This window comes from Aquarana catesbeiana, linkage group LG01 (assembly GCF_042186555.1).
Source record: "Aquarana catesbeiana isolate 2022-GZ linkage group LG01, ASM4218655v1, whole genome shotgun sequence".
Classification (NCBI taxonomy): Eukaryota; Metazoa; Chordata; class Amphibia; order Anura; family Ranidae; genus Aquarana; species Aquarana catesbeiana.
In genome coordinates, this window is record NC_133324.1 from 880,141,448 (window position 1) to 880,160,851 (window position 19,404).

Sequence of the window (19,404 nt, forward strand, 5' to 3'; positions counted from 1 at the left end):
GATGGCCAATGAGTGATGATCTCAAATGCAAACATGAGATCATCTCTCATTGCCGGCTCTCTCTCCTCACACAGAGACAGCGTGTGAGGAGAGAGCGAATCTGACAGCAATCTGTGAGTTACAAAAAACAGTTTTTACAGTGCCCCATCAGTACAGTGCCCACCTGTCTGCCATCGGTGATCAGTGTCCATTTGCACATCTTCACAATCAGTGCCCAGCTGTGCCACCTCATCTGTGCCATCTCAGTGCACATCTGTTCCGCATCAGTGAGCACCTGTGCCATCTCATTAGTGCACATCTGTTCCGCCTCATCAGTGCCCCTCTATGCTGCCTCATCAGTGCCCATCAGTGCAGCCTTAGCACACACCTGTGTAGTCGCATCACCACCAGCAACCATGTCAAAAAGAGGCTTTTCCGCCGAGGAGGCGTACTAAATACTTTCCCAGGCCGACGAGAGCAACGGGGAGCTCTCTTTTTCAGATTCCCTTTCAGACTCCGATTCTGAATCGGACATAAATTATGAGCCATTCCTCAGTAGTGGAACACTGAGTGACTCGGAGAAGAAGATATTCGGCCTGCCAAACGAAGGCGTTCTGGTGAGGAGGCAGTGCCATCCACCAGCACCGCAGTGCCATCCACCAGCACCGCAGTACCTCAGCAAGAAAGGCCAAGGACCAGCCTTCCCTATGCCCTGCAGAACCCCTTGTGGCTTCCTCCTAATTCAGGAGAAGCCAACATTCCCCTTTTACTGCCCAGCCAGGAGTCCAGGTGGACACAGAATTTTTCCCCAATACATTTTTTTGGATTCAGTTTTTACGAGGACATGCAATCAAATATTATGGCCCAGTGCAACCTTTATGCACAGCAATTTATTTTAAACAATCCAACGTCCTACTATGCCCGCTCCTACGAGTGTAGAGACCTAACGGAGGAGTTGAAGGTTTTTTTTAGGCCTCACATTTAATATGGGACTCGCCAAAAAAAACACTTTGCTGTCCTATTGGTCAACCCACCCCATCCACCACATGCCAATATTCTCCAAGGCAATGCCCAGAAACAGATACCTCATGACAATGAGGTTCCTTCATTTCAATGACCATACCCAGTGCCCTCCCCGAAATGACCCAAATTATGACAGGCTTTTCAAAATTCAGCCACTTCTAAACTATTTTTCTGAAGTATTCCCCCAGCGGTTTACCCCAGACTAACACATATGTGTGGATGAGTCCCTTGTTAAATTTAGTGGCAGGCTTAAAATAAAACAATTTATTCCCAGTAAAAGGGCCCACTGTGGGGTGAAGGTATACAAATTATGTGACCGAGTCACAGGGTACATATATGCCTTCAAAGTGTACAAAGGAAAGGACACCCAGCTGCAACCCCCTAATTGCCCAGACTACTTGGGATCAATCAGGAAAATTGTTTGGGACCTCATATACCCCCTACTTGAGAGAGGCTACAATTTATACGTAGACAACTTCTACACATCTCTGCCCCTGTTCCACAACCTTCACCGGAAGAAGACGCCAGCATGTGGCACCGTAAAAAAGAACCGTAAGGGCTTTCCTCAAAGTCTTGTTTTAATAAGAAATTGAGAAAAGGAGAAACGGCAAGACTGCGGAACAATGAGATTTTGGCAGTGAAGTGGAGGGACAAAAGGGATATCTACATGTTGTCTTCAATCCACAATGATACCTTCGTGGAAATCCCCAGAAGGAATGGCCCCATAGAAAAACCTAAATGCATCTATGATTATAATTTGTTTATGGGGGGAGTCGACTTCAATGACCAAATGCTGGAACCGTACCTTGCCACAAGACGGACATACCATTGGTATAAAAAAAGGTTGCAATTTATTTTTTTTCAATTTCCCATATACAATTCATATGTAACTTACCGTAACTCCACCCAAAACCCCAAACGCTTCCTTGGCTACCAGGAGGAAGTTTTCACTGCCCTTATATTCCCGAACGGCCCACCAGAAAATATCCGATCAGATGTTCTAAGTCGACTCTCCGACCGCCACTTTCCCGATTAAAATCCCTCCCAAACCAACAGGCCAACGACGGCAAAAAAAATGTAAGGTGTATACCAGAGCAGGATTCAGATGAGACGCATCTTTTTATTGTGCACAATGTCCTTCCGAACCAGGCCTCTGCATAGCTGAATGTTTTCGCCGTTACCATACTTCAGTAAATTATTAGTGAAGAATAGTAATCTAATCCTCAGTTCCTGCGATTTACCCTCACACCCCTTATGCCACTGCCTGCTCTGTAACTGACCCTGGCTTGTTATTCGACCATACTTCTGTCTGCCGATTCTGTACATACCTCTGCCTGATCTGGAACTGACCTTGGACTGTTTGACCATGTTTTTTGCCTGCCTCATGGACTGATCTTGTACCCTGCTACTGGACTAGTGGGATTCAACACAGGGGTCTCGCATATGTGAGGGGCTCCAGAATTGTTTTTCTGGATGAAGAAAACAATTTTTTTTTTCTTCTCAATCCTAGATTAGGGTCTGGAGACTCGGAGGCTTCAAAGAGATTTGCGTGGGAGAAGCCTCTACCCCTGTCCCCATTCTGTCCTGAACGAGGCCCTAATTCTGCCTGTAGGACTCTGCCTGTCGCACTGACCACACCACATGGACCTGCCTACTACCAGGACCAATATTTTTGGCACTGCTGACAATATCTCTGCCTGCACTGACTCTGGACTTTATATGGACAGGACAATTGTGTTCCCTGTTGCTGACCAAGTCCCTGCCTGCTGCCTGGACCAGTGCTATCCTCCTGTGTACAACCACAGGTAATCTTTTGTTTACACTTTGCTCCGCATAATGTATTTTGAGGTATAATTCTTGGTATGTGCATGCTATATGTCCCTGGAACACCTGACAGTGTTCCTTGCATGTTGGATCTCTGTATGTGGTCAGGCTGTGAAAAAGTCACACACATGTGGTATCGTAATACTCAGGAGGAGTAGCAGAATGTATTTTGGGGTGTTATTTGTGGTATATACATGCCATGTGAGAGAAATAAGCTATTACAATGACAATTTTGTGGGGGGGGGGGAGAAAAAAAAAATCTCAATTTTGCAAAGAATTGTGGGAAAAAAATTACAAATTCAAATAACTCACCATATGTATCTAACTAAATACCTTGAAATGTCTACTTTCCAAAAAGCGGTTATTTGGGGGGCATTTGTACTTTCCTGGCTTGTTAGGGTCTCAAGAAATGAGGCCACCAGTACATCAGATGTGATCCTTTTTTTTTTATGATTTGCACCATAGCTTGTAGACTATAAATTTCACACAGACCAAATAATTTCCACTAATTTTTGCTTAAATTGTGGCCAAAATTTATGAAGAAAAATTACTAATTTTCAAAATTTTATCACAGAAATTAAGAAAAATTTGTTTGTTTTTTTTCAAAATTGTCGGTCTTTTTTTCATTTATAGCGCTCCTTTTAAGAAAGCTCTATTTGTATGAAAAAAAAAAGGACAAAAAAATCATTTGGGTACAGTGTTACATGACTGAGTAATTGTCATTCAAAGTGTGAGAGCACCAAAAGCTGAAAATTGGTCTGGCTAGGAGGGGGGTTTAAGTGCCCAGTAAGCAAGTGGTTAAAAAGTCTTCTGATCATACTGCCTTTCAGGCATTTAAATGCTTTGCTGCTATGTCCTTAGAGAACAAAGGCAAACAAAATAGGAATAGAACAAACAACTTGGGTCAACGGTGAGCAGAGTCTGTCAAAACAGATAGATATATAGATAGATAGATTATAGATGGATAGATCGATAAAATTAGATGTGTGTGTGAAAGGGGCCTAAGGGAGATTTGTTAGTAGACTGTTCCTGGCCATTGTTCCCCATTTCCGAGCTAAGTGCCCAGGTTGTGCCAGGTATCGTTCGCTCCTGATATTGTCATTACTGGTCAATAAATCAGAAATTTGGAGGATGATTTACTAAAACTGGAGAGTACAAAATCTGGTGTAGCTATGCATGGAAACCAATCAGCCTCCAGGTTTTATTGCCAAAGTTTAACTGGACAAGCTGAAGTTGGAAGTTGATTGGCTACTCATGCAACGCTGCAGCAGATTCTGAGTGCTCCAGGTTTAGTAAATCATCCCCTTGGTGTCTTAAAATATTGACTTGTAGGCTTTAGAAGAGACTTGCTTGTCTTCAAGCAAGTCGCTTGCTTTATTGACCCTAATAAACCATCACTATATACTATGGGGGTTTTTACGAAAGGCAAATCCACTTTGCACTACAAGTGCAAAGTAGGGCTGCAACTAACGATTATCTTCATAATCGATTAGTTGGCCGATTATTGTTTTGATTAATCGGTTAATAACCTTAGAAAAAAGTGTGGTGTATAATTTAGTTAATATGTAAAGTTTTTTTTTAAAAAAAAAAGGCAATTTATTCTTAAATATCTCTATGCAGTGGTAAATATAAATAACCAACTATATGGTAAGGGAGCAAAATATCTAATCCACTCTGAGAATAACAGACAGAAGAGATATACTGTATATACTATAAGAGGAGATATACTGACTATATTGATCCTTGTGACCAGCATAAGTCTCGGTTGACACCTATACAGTTTGCTTTTGATCTGTTTCTGCAGTGCTTTTTGCTGTGCGTTTTGATTTTTGCGCACGTGATTTTGCTGCGATTTTACGTTTTTACAATTTTTTTTTTTTTGGCCAATTTGTGGTCAATTTGTTGTTGGGCAGATGAAAGCGGAGTTTTGCGAAAAAATTTTTTTAGATGTCTGCAGCTGCAAATACTGCAGCTGCTGACTTTTAAAATAAGGACACTTACCTGTCCCGGGGTCCAGCGATGTCGGCACCCGAGACCGAGTCCTCGGGTGCTGCCGCCGCCATTCTCACTGAGGGAATCAGGAAGTGAAGCGCTGCGGCTTCACTGCCCGGTTCCCTACTGCGCATGCGTGAGTCACGCTGCACGTCTATACTGGTCCCCATTGTGTTGTGGGAACTGTGTATTTCCCACAACACAACGGGGGTGGGCGGGGAGTCTGCGGCTAGCTATACCCGGAAGTGGGTGCAGATACCTGTATTATACAGGTATCTGTACCCCCCTCCCCCCTGAAAGGTGCCAATTGTGACACTGGAGGGGGGGAAGAATCCGATGAGCGGAAGTTCCACTTTAGGGTGGAACTCCGCTTTAAAAAACACAAATTGCTGCAAAGAACGCATTACATGCTTTTCTGCAGCTTCTCCATTGAAGTATATTGAACCAAAAAAGCACCGCTTCGCGTTTAAAAGTCCTTGAACCTTTCCAAATACGCAGCGGCTGAAAAAGCATAGATGTGAACTTGTCCCATAGGAAACCATGTAAATGAACTGTAGTGCGTTTCTGCAAAAAGCACCAAAAAACACATAGATGTGAACCATAATGGGGTTCACAGACGTTTTAGTAACATAATGGGATTAAAAAAACTAAAATTAGCCCTTTATAGTACAAAAAAAGCAGATAATCACTACTGTAAGGGTGTTTGTTTTTGTTTTTGTTTTGTTTTTTTCTGTAGAACTGTGAAAGTTATATTTACAGTAGCAATTATTTGCTCTTTTTGTACTATAAAGGACTCATTTTAGTTTTTTTTTTTTTTTTTTTTAACCCCATTATGTTACTGGCTGATTAATCGATTATCTATTAGTTGACGATTAATCGATTAGTTGTTTCAGCCCTAGTGCAAAGTGCACTTGAAATTGCACTGAAAGTGCACTTGGAAGTGTGGTCGCTGTAGATCTGAGGGAAAGATCTGAAATGAGGGGAAGCTCTGCTGATTTTATCATCCAATCATGTGCAAGCTAAAATGCTGGTTTTATTTTCCTTGCATGTCCCCCTCGGATCTACAGCGACTGCACTTCCAAGTGCACTTTCAGTGCAATTTCAAGTGCACTTTGCACTTGTAGTTTGCACTTGTAGTGCAAAGTGGATTTGCCTTTCGTAAATAACCCCCTATGTGTCTGGTACTTTGAATGACGTAATCTCTGTGCTTGTTCCTTTTGTGTAGGAGGTGTCCCCGAATGATGTGCACGGCAGCTCAGCAGCCCGATAAGCCCTCAGCGGAGGAGGAGAAGAATAAGAGCCCAGCAGAGGAGAGCGCAGAGCTACTAGCTGCTGAGAAGGCTAAACTGGAGGATCAGATCAAAGAAATAACAGTAAGTTATGGAGTATAGAGAGCGTGTTTCCTAAGAAAGGCCAGTGATTCTGCTCATGGACATTCTTAGTAAGTATGTCGTGGTGGCTGACTTACATTTTTAAGGACAGTTAATGGCGCTTTCAAGAAAAATGTTTGGAAAGGAAAATGTGTATTAGATTTGGGTCTTGCTGCTTAGTAACAGAAGAGGGAACTTTCCTCTGTCTTTTTATGAGATACAGCAGAGCCTTAATTTGCACATTGCCATTTTACTAGTAAAATACTTGAGTTCCTTTAGAAAACTATTGTATTTTTGTTTGTTCCATAATACTACATAGAGTAGCACTATTCTGGCCAAAATGAGAATCACAATTTTTTTTGCTTGGAATAAAAAGATCATGATTCTCTCACGATGTAAAATCTTTCACATTATACAAAAAAAATTGGGCTCACTTCCAAAAAATTGCATTTGAAAGACCACTGCGCATAACCATCATTTTATTCTCTAGGGTCTCTACTAACAAAATTATATATATATATATATATATTATAAAAAAATTAGTGGATGTAAACCCAATGTCATCCTTTTTAAACTACTGCCATAGGGGTTATCTATAAGGATATACAGTGGCTTGCGAAAGTATTCGGCCCCCTTGAACTTTTCAACCTTTTGCCACATTTCAGGCTTCAAACATAAAGATATAAAATTTTTATTTTTTGTGAAGAATCACCAACAAGTGGGACACAATTGTGAAGTGGAACGAAATCTTTTGGATTTTTGAAACTTTTTAACTAATAAAAAAATGAAAAGTGGGGCGTGCAAAATTATTTGGCCCCTTTGCGTTAATACTTTGTAGAGCCACCTTTTGCTGCGATTACAGCTGCAAGTCGCTTGGGTTATGTCTTTATCAGTTTTGCACATCGAGAGACTGAAATTCTTGCCCATTCTTCCTTGCAAAACAGCTCGAGCTCAGTGAGGTTGGATGGAGAGCGTTTGTGAACAGCAGTTTTCAGCTCTTTCCACAGATTCTCGATTGGATTCAGGTCTGGACTTTGACTTGGCCATTCTAACACCTGGATACGTTTATTTGTGAACCATTCCTTTGTAGATTTTGCTGTATGTTTGGGATCATTGTCTTGTTGGTAGATAAATCTCCGTCCCAGTTTCAGGTCTTTTGCAGACTCCAACAGGTTTTCATCCAGAATGGTCCTGTATTTGGCTGCATCCATCTTCCCCTCAATTTTAACCATCTTCCCTGTCCCTGCTGAAGAAAAGCAGGCCCAAACCATGATGCTGCCACCACCATGTTTGACAGTGGGGATGGTATGTTGAGTGTGATGAGCTGTGTTGCTTTTACGCCAAACATATCGTTTTGCATTGTGGCCAAAAAGTTCGATTTTGGTTTCATCGGACCAGAGCATCTTCTTCCACATGTTTGGTGCGTCTCCCAGGTGGCTTGTGGCAAACTTTAGACGAGATTTTTTATGGATATCTTTGAGAAATGGCTTTCTTCTTGCCACTCTTCCATAAAGGCCAGATTTGTGCAGTGTACGACTGATTGTTGTCCTATGGACAGACTCTCCCACCTCAGCTGTAGTTCTCTGCAGTTCATCCAGAGTGATCATGGGCCTCTTGGCTGCATCTCTGATCAGTCTTCTCCTTGTCTGAGCTGAAAGTTTAGAGGGACAGCCAGGTCTTGGTAGATTTGCAGTGGTCTGATACTCCTTCCATTTCAAAATGATCGCTTGCACAGTGCTCCTTGGGATGTTTAAAGCTTGGGGAATCTTTTTGTATCCAAATCTGGCTTTAAACTTCTCCACAACAGTATTACGGACCTGCCTGGTGTGTTCCTTGGTCTTCATGATGCTCTCTGCGCTTTCAACAGAACCCTGAGACTATCACAGAGCAGGTGCATTTATACAGAGACTTGATTACACACAGGTGGATTCTATTTATCACCATCAGTCATTTAGGACAACATTGGATCATTCAGAGATCCTCGCTGAACTTCTAGAGTGAGTTTGCTGCACTGAAAGTAAAGGGGCCGAATAATTTTGCACACACCACTTTTCAGTTTTTTAATTGCTAAAAAAGTTTAAAATATCTAATAGATTTCGTTCCACTTCACAATTGTGTCCCACTTGTTGGTGATTCTTCACAAAAAATTAAAATTTTATATCTTTATGTTTGAAGCCTGAAATATGGCAAAAGGTTGAAAAGTTCAAGGGGGCCGAATACTTTCGCAAGCCACTGTACATGCCTCCTGCATGTATCTTTACCTGTCAAATGTCTCCCCTCTGTCTGTTAATATGCATTTTCTCCTGTGTATTTCTAACACTGAACTTCTGCTATGATCTCTAACATCCAGTGAAAAGACAGGAAAGTAACCACATGACTTCAACATGCCAAATCATGCTGAGGTGTGGAACAGCCAATCCTTGCAGAGCTGCTGAAGAAAGGAGTGGGAGGGAATTAAAAAATAATGCATGTCTTAGGCTGGTGCACAAGATATGTAAATCACCTGTCACTCACAGCAAGGGGGAGGATTTGACAAAGTTTTTCTCAGTTTGTCAAGATTTATCTCACTGAACAATAAAAGAGGATTGCTCAGAGATGGATTAACTCTGTGTGGCAAGACTGGGCTCAAATGATAGCAAATCTTATACTCTACAGTATGATAAAAAAAAAAAAAAAATTCGGGTTTACATCCACTTTAATGTTTGAGGGTTCTAAGTCATTTTCTAGGGAAAAAAATATGATTTTAACTTAAAACCTATAAATGTCAGAAAAAGGTTTAGTGTTTAAATGGTTAAACTTTCCTCACTTACACGGGTCTATTCCTTTGACAAATTGTCACAATGTTTATACTTAAGTTCAACTGCTAAAGAATGTTGTGATTCTTGGCAGACTGCCCCTTATCTTTTCTTCCTTTCTTTTGATGTGGCTTCAGAAGAGCAGAGAGAATTCTTTGCATAGCAAGAATCGTGAAACCCTTTTGTCAAGATCGCAACAGGGTAGAAAATCGTGATAACGATTCTTGATGATTAATCGTGCAGCTCTAATATTAGATTTCACATACAGTGCATCTGGAAAGTATTCACTTTTTCCACATTTTGTTATATTACAGCTTTATTACAAAATGGATTAAATTCTACAAACAATACCCCATAATGACAACGTGAAAGAAGTTTGTTTGAAATCTTTGAAAATGTATTAAAAATACAAATAAAAATCACATGTACATAAGTATTCACAGCCTTTGCCATGACACTCAAAATTGAGCTCAGGTGTATCCTGTTTCCACTGATCATCCTTGAGATGTTTCTATAACTTGATTGGAGTCCACCTGTGGTAAAGTCAGTTGATTGGACATGATTTGGAAAGGCACACACCTGTCTATATAAGGCCCACAGTTAACAGTGCATGTCAGAGCACAAACCAAGCCATGAAGTCCAAGGAATTGTCTGTAGACCTCCTGAGACAGGATTGTATTGAAGCACAGATCTGGGGAAGGGTACAGAAAAATTTATGTAGCATCAAAGGTGCCAATGAGCACAGTAGCCTCCATCATACATAAATGGAAGAAGTTTGGACCCACCAGGACTTTTCCTAGAACGGGCCGCCCGGCCAAACTGAGTGATCGGGGGAGAAGTGCCTTAGTCAGGGAGGTCACTAAGAACCCTATGGTCACTCTGACAGATCTCCAGCATTTCTCTGTGGAGAAAGGCAGACCTTCTAGAATAACAACCATCTCTGCAGCACTCCACCAATTAGGCCTGTATGGTAGAGTGGCCAGACAGAAGCCACTCCTCAGTAAAGGCACATTACAGCCCGTCTTGAGTGTGCCAAAAGGCACCTGAAGGACTCTCAGACCATGAGAAACAATTCTCTGGTCTGATAAAACAAAAAGATTGAACTCTTTGGCCTGAATGGCAAGCAGCATGTCTGGAGGAAACCAGGCACCGCTCATCACCTGGCCAATACCATTTCTATAGTAAAGAATGATGGTGGCAGCAGGGAAAGATGAATGCAGCAATGTACAGAGACATCCTTGATGAAAACCTGCTTCAGAGCGCTCTGGACCTCAAAGTTTCAAACAAACTTCTTTCACGTTGTCATTGTGGGGTATTGTTTGAGGGAAAACAATGAATTTAATCCATTTTGGAATAAGGCTGTAACATAACAAAATGTGGAAAAAGCGAAGCACTGTGAATACTTTCTGGATGCACTGTATATAAGTATGGGGGAAATTGCCACAAAGTGTAGAGATTATAGGGGATTAGAGATGGAAGTGCCTGTTTTGGGACACTCAAAACAGAATAGTCAGACAGTCATATTTAAAGGTCTTCCTTACAGTAAGTGGACAGTATTTCTTATTACAGGAACGCACACACTCATGCATTAAACATATTATTTTATCTTGTCATGTGTTAGCTGCGCAGAGAGTAGTTGACAACTTATTTTGTTCTGCTTTTATTTTTCCTTGTGTTGTGCTGCTGAGATTTTTTTTTTTGTTGACCCCAAAATAATCCAAGTGAACAAATTCCATATCTAAATTTGGCCATAGACAGATCGAAATTTGGCTGGTTCAGCAAGGCCTAGACAAATTTCAATTCATCTGTAGCTGTTCCTAAATGGGTTGTTAGTCGTTTGGCTGCAGCCTCTGATCAGTGTATTTTGGCCGGTGGAGATTCCCATGGTCCAGAATACAATGTCCTGACAGGGGGATTTCACCATCCTCTTAGTTTGTGTGAATGGAGGACTTTTTTTTTTATTTTATTTTTTCTGTTCAGCCTTCTGGCTGAACCAAAAGGAAGCGAATCCTTTATAGCCAGCTTAAGTGTTTGGGTACAGCATTTGAATAAGGACTCAGTTTATGCACCTCTAATCTATTTATTATATTCCCAGGACAAGTACAAACGAGCCCTAGCAGACACTGAGAATTTACGGCTCCGGAGTCAGAAGCTGGTAGAGGATGCAAAGCTCTATGGTAAGTGGTGGAGCTGGGGAGGAAAAGGCTAGTGTATTTTGCAGCATGTCATTCTACAGGACAACAATATACAGTATTTTAAGGTGCCTAAAGACTTTACCAGACTGCTGATTATTATCATTATATAGTTTATGCAGCGCTTTACATCAAGGCAGCCAGTACAGTTACAGTACAATTCAATACAGGCAGAATCGGATGGCCCTGCTGCACACTAACATACTTGTGATGTAAAAGCAAGCATGAGACACGCATAACTGCATTATTGGCCCTCATGCACACAGGGTGTTAAAAAAAAAAAAAAAAGCTGCAAAGCCAGCACCGACGCTAGGAAAAAGCGGCTGTAAAAATGCGCTTTTAGAAGCGTTTTGCATTGCCAGTAATGCACATTTAGCATAATTTCTCTGCTCTCTCTTCTAGTTTCCACTCCCAAATCCAATTACTACTGCTTAATGCCGCATACAGCATTAACACGCGTTTAGCCACGTAAGGCGTTTTTACAGCTTGACGCTGCTGCTCCAGAAGGCCCCGGGTTTTTTTACAGCTTAAAAACGCCTATACCACTTACAGCTCCTAAAAGCCTATGTGTGCATGGACACATAGAATAACATGGAGAGGTGTTTTGAAGCTGTAAAAAAAACACTGGCACTGCTAAAAAGCGGCAGTAAAAACGCCATGTGTGCATGAGGCCTTAGTTGGCTTTCAATCCAAGCAGTACCTCTCTTATGGATCTGCTAAGTTTTTTTTTTTTAGAAGGGTTAGAATGTGGGGGTGGGGTTTAATGTTATCTACCCTTAGAAAGTACCGTCCCCAGAGTCAAGTATTCAAAACTAAAAAATATATAGATGGGACTTTAAGTGTACATTCTAGGGTATAATCTACACCGACTCATAAAATATAACACATTTTATTCAATATATTGGTTACAAGACAAATTATATAAACATGTTCACAAAGAAGGCAGCTACATAGATCTCAGCAAGCAGTATGTAAATATATTGTATCCAACATGAATTTGAAAAGAGAAGAGATGGATCAGTAATTTCATACTATTATTTACTAACTAGATTTTCAAAATGGCCATGTTGACTGACACTCCAACTTGATATAATTGCCTGTATGGAGATTACATGTTTCATATTTCTTTTTCTTTACATCTTAGCCCTTTTTTCTCTGAAATGCATTGACTGTGTCTATTGTCCCGAACAATAAAGATTTTAAACAAATTGCAAGTGAGATGGAAGTTTGTAGTAAGTACTCTTAACCACACAATTAGAAGTTGGTAATCTGAGTGACTGGATCATCGTGATAAGAAAGGCAGCAGCCTGGGCCCAGAACTGGGTCCTTACTTCTACCATAAACTAACCTCCGGTGAGAAATACACATTCTATCTTTGATGCAGAGTTAGGCTAATATTCGTTACCTACTGGTTTACATGCCATCTCTAGGTGAATGGACACTGGTAGTCAAAGTCTTAGACGTCTTTCACACTGGGGCGGTTTGCAGGCGTTATTGCGCTAAAAATAGCGCCTGCAAACCGCCCCTAAACAGCCTCCGCTGTTTGTTCAGTGTGGGCCCGAGGGCTTTCACACTGAAGTGGTGCGCTGGCAGGAGAAGAAAAAAATCTCCTGTCAGCCGCTTCTTTGGAGCGGTGAAGGAGCGGTGTATTCACCGCTCCTGCCCATTGAAATCAATGGGACAGCGCGGCTATACCGCGGTAATACCGTGGCTATAGCCGCACTATACGAGGGGTTTTAACCCTTTTTCGGCCGCCAGCGGGGGGTTAAAACCGCACCGCTAGCGGCCGAATACCGCGGTAAAACAGCGCTAAATATAGCATTGTTTTACTGCCAACGCCCCCTACCGCCCCAGTGGAAAGGGGCCTTAGACAGGAAGTGATCCCCTATATCACCTCTCCCATACAGGAAGTACATCAGTTTTTTTTACCAGTGTCTGCAAGGTGGATGGGCATGTTTGTTTGAGCTCTCTGAGCTCCAGGTCTCTAGTCCCACAAACGTTTTTTAAATGAATCAAGTGATTGACCGATCGGATCCATTTGACACAGGCTCCATATGCTTAGATAAATGGTACCCGAGCTTCGCAAAGAAGACGCAAGATCCTGTGAGGTTTTGCCTGTAATGTGACCTTCAGGCGCTGGACCCTGCAAAGTGGAATCCTGGACACCACAGTGCTAAGGCATTCCTGCAGGGTACTGTACAGGTCCAAGGGAGTGGACCCTAAACATGAAAAGGGTACCCAGTCCTTGAAGGTCCTCAAATGACAGGAACCCACCCTGATGGGTGAAGATTGGGCTTTTAGTTTCTAAGCTGCCCTGCACCTGAATGGGTAAGTGAAACCTCCTTATTTACTTATTGTGGGGTGTCCCAGTGATTGTAACAATCTGTCAAGCTAGGGGCTGGACACCTGTGTGCAGTGACCATTCAGGGGAGTTTTGGCCTAGCTGTGGGTGTTTGCAAAGTGTACCTTTTTTACTTGGCTGTTTTTTACCTGTATGATGGCACATGACGGTGTGCCATTTCGCCTTGGTTCGCCATGGCGCATGTGCATTTGCAAGAGCGCTGCTGTGCTCAGCAGTTTGTTCTTCGGCCATGGCGCACGTGGCTTCGCCACAGGCATTGTGTGCACTCGAAGTCACGCATGCGTCGTAGCCTAATCTGGGCGCATGAAGATTTGTGTCATATGCGAATACAGCCAGCCCTATTAAAGGGTCTCCCTTCTGAGGTGTATTAATACTACACCCAGGTACTCCCTTTTTGTGGCTTGTAAATGTCTTCAAAAAAGAGGAGCGGGACTAACACTACAGGGATGGGCACACCTATATCGTCAGTAGTTCCTGATGAACCTAGTCGTATCCCTAGTGTTGTATCCCCTGAAAGATCAGAGGCTTCCGGGCAATCTGAGCCGCTGCGCCTATCTGGTATGTGGCCTACAGTCAACGCTGCTGCTTCACCCTTTTATCACCAAGGATGAACTGTCCTCGTCCCTAGCTGGGATAGAGCACAGGTTTGCTGGCATGATTGTCTCCATCCCGCAGGGTGCCAAGAAGCGTGACAGATCCCCCTCCCCTGAGCCTCCTAGTTTGGAGCAGGAATGAGTTGAGGAATGGGACAGAGCTAAAAGCTCAGGATTCTGTGAAGGGCCTGGCGGATGAGTCTGCTTCTGAGCAATCTGGACAAGAAGATATCCAGTTAGTGTCTGCCTCTCAGTCGCAGAGGCTTTTGATCCTGGCTCTTACCGAGGATTGTCCGTTCTGCCTTTAAGTTGCCTCTTACAGAGGTTACTGAGCCACCCTGGTCCTCTTTGTGGTTCCTGAGGCCTCTTCAGGCTGCACTGGCTTTCCCCTTACACCCACTGTTGGAACAGGCAGTGTATGCTGATTGGGAACATCCTGACAGGATTTTTGTCCCTCCTAAGAAGAGGTTCATTAAGAAGTGGAGCATACCAGCCGTAGATGCAGCAGTCTCTTCCTTAAACAAGAAATTAACTTATCCAGTGGATAATGCACAGGACTTGAAAGACCCTGTTGACAAGAAACTGTCATTATTAAAGGCTTCCTTTTCTTTGGCCAGTTCAGCTATTCAGCCAGCTGTTGCAGCAATTTGTATCTGCCAGTCCATAAAGGATCAGGTCAGACGGCCTGACAGGCCTAACCAGGAGGATGATCTTGCTAAAAATAAGACAGATATTTCTTGAGCACTGTGCTTTGCTGTTGATGCCCTAAAGGATTCAATACAGCAGGTTTCTCATTTTGGCTCTCTTGTCTGTACATATGCGCAGACTTTTGTGGCTTAAGAACTGGTCAGTCGAGCTTCCTTGTAAGAAGTTATTGGCAGGTTTCCCCTACCAATAACTATGAGGATATCCCCTTCGGGCGCAGTGTGCTGCAAGCAGCAGTATAGATCCTCAAGTCTGGGTGTACCCTGCAGGTTGTTTTCTCCCACCCCTCATGTGGCATTGCTATTGGACATCCCATTAAGTAATTACGGCTCTGTGTCCCATGATGTATGCTAAAGAAAATAGGATTTTTATTACAACTTACCTGTAAAATCCTTTTCTTGGAGTACATTATGGGACACACAGGTCACTCCCCTCTTTTTTGGGATACAAGTATATTGCTTTGCTACAAAAACTGATGTTCTCCTGGAAGGAGGAGGGGTTATATGGGGAGTAAACTTCCTTTGATTGGGTTTACCAGTGTCAACACCTGACGGTGGCCTATAACCCATTAAGTAATTACTTAAGGCTCTGTGTCCCATGATGTACTCCAAGAGCAGGATTTTACAGGTAAGCTGTAACAAAAATCCTATTTTTTTTTTTTTTTTTTCTCAGCCTCGTTCGGCGGAAGAGACAACTGCATTCCTTTGGACGTTGTCTGGGCAGTCAAGGTTTATTTGTCTAGATCTGCAGAGATCCGAGGATCAGATTCCTTTTTTTGTTTTACCAAAAGGACCCAAGGGGCAGGCAGCTTCCATTGCCAATTGAGTCCATCAATTGGTCATTCAGGCCTATGGTCTGAAACTTAAAGCTCCTCTCTTAGGGTGAGAGCTCATTCTACCAGGGGTGTAGGAACCTCCTGGGCTTTTCGCCATCAGGTATCTGTGGCTCAGATTGGTAGGGCTGCTACCTGGTCTTCAATGCATACGTTCACAAAATGTTATCAAGTGGATGTTCGAGCAGCTTTCTGCCGCAGTGTACTGCGGGCTGCCTTATAAGGTCTGATGGCTAGTGATTGGCAGGGTGTCTCCCTCCCCTCAAGGCTATTGCTCTGGGACATCCCAGCAGGTAATGAATATTAGCCTAACTCTGTGTCCCATGATGTATGAAAAAGAAAATAGGATTTTTTCGTCATACTTGCCTGTAAAATCCTTCTTTTTCTTTTTCACTCCATAAGACGCACTTTTTTCCTCCCAAAAAACTGAGAAATGTCTGTGCGTCTTATAAAGCGAATACTGACCAGCAGAGCCGCTGATAGGGGGGATCGTTTCAGCGGCAGAACAATGCCCCGTGCATCTCTCTGCCCCAGCTAAATCCTGTTTCTCCCCTGCCTTCAGCTACTACTGGGAGAGAAACAAAAGGTATTGTTCTTTAATTAACACAACAGAATCGGCATTCACATGTAAATTGCGCGTACACTGTTATGTAAATGAGGTCGGCCGCCGCGATTAATATGCAAATTACATTCCCTCCTCTGCATGCCGCCCACCTAGTTTATGTAAACAGCATAAGGTACAGGTGAGCATGGGGGCATGTAGAGGTAATAATAGAAGGGGGTTTGAGGTACAGAGGTGAATGGGAAGGAGGGGTTGGGGTACAGAGGTTGGTAGATGAGGGGTTTGGGGGTCAGAGGTTAGCAGATGATGAGTTAGAGGGGCAGAGTTGTACTGAGAGGAAGATAAGAATGTAGAGATTAGCAGAGATATGGGGGGGAGGTTACTGTAAATACACCTGTTACATCACTGGTCAGTGTAAATGTCTCCATACATTGGTGGTTGATATCAATACTCCTGTTGTTTTGAGGTCAGTATAAATGTCCCAGTTACATTGGGGATCAGTCTAGGGTGCCCCCTTACATTGGTTGTCAGTGTAGAAATATTATTCTGTTATATTTTAGTATACTATTTGGTTCAGAATATTTTTTTTTTTTTTTTTCTTTTTTTTATATTTTCCTCCTCTAAAACCTAGGTGCGTCTTATGGTCAGGTGCGTCTTATGGAGCGAAAAATACGGTTCATCATGGGACACAGAGATCCCTCCCCTCTTTTTTGAGGATTCCGCACTTGCTACAAAACTGATGTACTTCCTGTAAGGGAGGGGTTATGTAGGGGATCACTTCCTGTCTAAGACTGTGTCTATTCACCTAGACATGGCGTAATAACCCAGTAGGTAATGAATATTAGCCTAACTCTTTGTCCCATGATGTACTCAAAGAAAAGGATTTTACAGGCAAGTATGACGAAAAAATCATATTTTTTGTTGCAGGGGATGCCCAAAATCTGACATGTATCTTAGTGCTAGACTTCTAGGTAAATCAGTGAGCCAATCACACAAACAGGAAATTATGTTTCTGGGGGTGTTCTGTATACCATCTGTGTACAGAACACCTCCAGGTTGCCATATTGAATTGCATTTTACAAAAAATACAGCGCTGCAGATTGAAAGTGAAAGGTAATTTTTTAATAGCTTTCAATTAAAATATACCTTGTGTAGCAATTGTAAAATGTATAGTATAGTATAGTATATTATATTATGTTTACCTTGCATGAAAAGGGAGTTACCCTTTAACCTCTACCCACATGGTCCAGCGCTATCCTACACCTACCTCATGTGGTAACGTAGACAGACATAAGTTTTAACCCTACCATACTCTATCCAAACAAAATACATTTAGGATGTTTCACTTGTATAAGGCAGTGAGTTTCCAAATGCAGTGTTTCTGTTCAAACTGCAGTAAACTACACAAACCCATCAAATTGGTTTACTGTATTTGGATCAGAGAAAACTACATTTTGACCAGCTGCTATGTATTACTGCACTTCACCCTACCCTATTTAATTGGAACCATTCTCGCTGATTTTTCTCAGGTATTCAGGGGTTCTGCAAGGACCTGCTTGAAGTAGCAGATATATTGGAAAAGGCAACCCAGAGTGTCCCCAAAGAGGAAATCAAGCCTGACAACCCCCATTTGAAGAACCTCTATGAGGGTCTGATCATGACTGAAGGTCAGATGCACAAGGTTTTCAAAAAGCACGGCGTGCGCAAACTGGATCCTTTGGGTGCCAAGTTTGATCCCTACGAACATGAAGCCTTATTCCATACTCCCATGGAAGGGAAGGAGCCTGACACTGTAGCTTTAGTCACTAAAGTGGGCTACAAGCTCCATGAACGTACCTTACGGCCTGCGTTGGTGGGAGTTGTAAAAGGAACTTAATATATTTTAAATGTTGTAAAGTTATTAAATGGCTGCATATGGCCTTTCATTCCAGGAAACTTCAATTTTTAATAATAAAAAAAAAAGCCATTTAACTTTGGCTTGTTACACAAATCACCCAAAGCAGAGATTAGAATTGGACTACGGAATGACGCTGAGACTTTCATTCCAGTGTTGTATAAGGAAGAGACATGGTGATGAACTTTATAATTGTCCTGAGATGAATGTACAACATGATTGCTATGTTGTGTAGTGTTTATGCTGTAGAGTTACCAGCTGAGGTTTCCTTCACAGCATGTGTTATTGGGATATATTACCCTGAATAAATCTTTTTTTTTTTTTTTTTTCAAACCTCAAGCGTTTGTCTTTTATGTGCAAAAGTTAAGATTTCCATTGAAATTGGTTACCGCTCATAGCTCCAAGCTTTGCCCTAAACTCAGAGGATAATTTTTCCTGATGGGGGGGGGGGGGGTGTGTGAAGTGCAACCTTAAAATTATTTTGTAGGCAAACCTCAGACCACTTCTTACTACCTAATGAGGTTCCTGGTCTTATTTGCAGAGGAATTGTATTACTAGATGGAGGAACCCAAGGTGGCTGAAGATTTATTTTTCATAGAGATCATCATTCATGTTGGGTTTTTCATAAAAATGCTACTTTGTGCCAATTGTGTATTTACTAACCATGGTGCCAAATGTTTATTTGTACACCAAGTGTGGAAATTACTTTCGAAGTTACAAATTCCATGTGTTTGGGCAGTACTGGTAATGAGAATGATTTAAGGCAGCAGTCCCCAACCTTTTTGGCACCAGGGACCAGCCAATTTTCGGGGGGGGGGGGGGGGTGGGTGTATTCAGAGTCTGCCCCCCCCCCCCCCTTCAGAGCACAGTCCCCCCTTAATATCAGTGTCATCGGTTCGCCTTCACATTATAGCCTTCGTTTAAATTACAGTGCAGTCCCCTTTACATTAATGTAAGGGGGGCTGTGATCTAAAGGGGACTGCACTGTAATGATTACAGTGCTCCCCGTACAGTGTAGTCCCATTTACAGAGCAGTCCCCTTTTACATCACAGTACCCCACCCCCTTTCTAATCTCTGCCTCCCCTGCACAGGACTCCTACCTTTGGCAGGGCAGAGGCTGTACTCAATCCTCTCCAGTCTGCCCTGCCCACCTGGCGATGTCATCCTATTAGCAGGGCAGGGGGAACTTTCCATTCCGAGCTCTTCTTCTGCCCTCCTGAGAGAATGACATCACTGGGCGGGCGAGGCAGCCGGGAGAGGACATACGGGCATGGCCGCAC

At 42.6% G+C, this 19,404-nt stretch overlaps 2 protein-coding genes across 2 annotated transcripts in view; both read left to right on the forward strand.

The window, feature by feature from the left end:
• Window positions 1-19,404, forward strand: part of LOC141117680 (TBC1 domain family member 14-like) — a 234,523-nt gene that overhangs the window by 32,496 nt on the left and 182,623 nt on the right. The window lies entirely within an intron of this gene.
• On the forward strand, window positions 6,044-18,449 carry GRPEL1 (GrpE like 1, mitochondrial; the record flags this gene model as incomplete). The annotated part of the gene is given in 3 exon segments (XM_073610551.1): window positions 6,044-6,191; window positions 11,079-11,160; window positions 17,759-18,449. Coding segments are annotated over 3 exon segments (577 nt in total), but the record flags the coding sequence as incomplete, so codon positions are not given.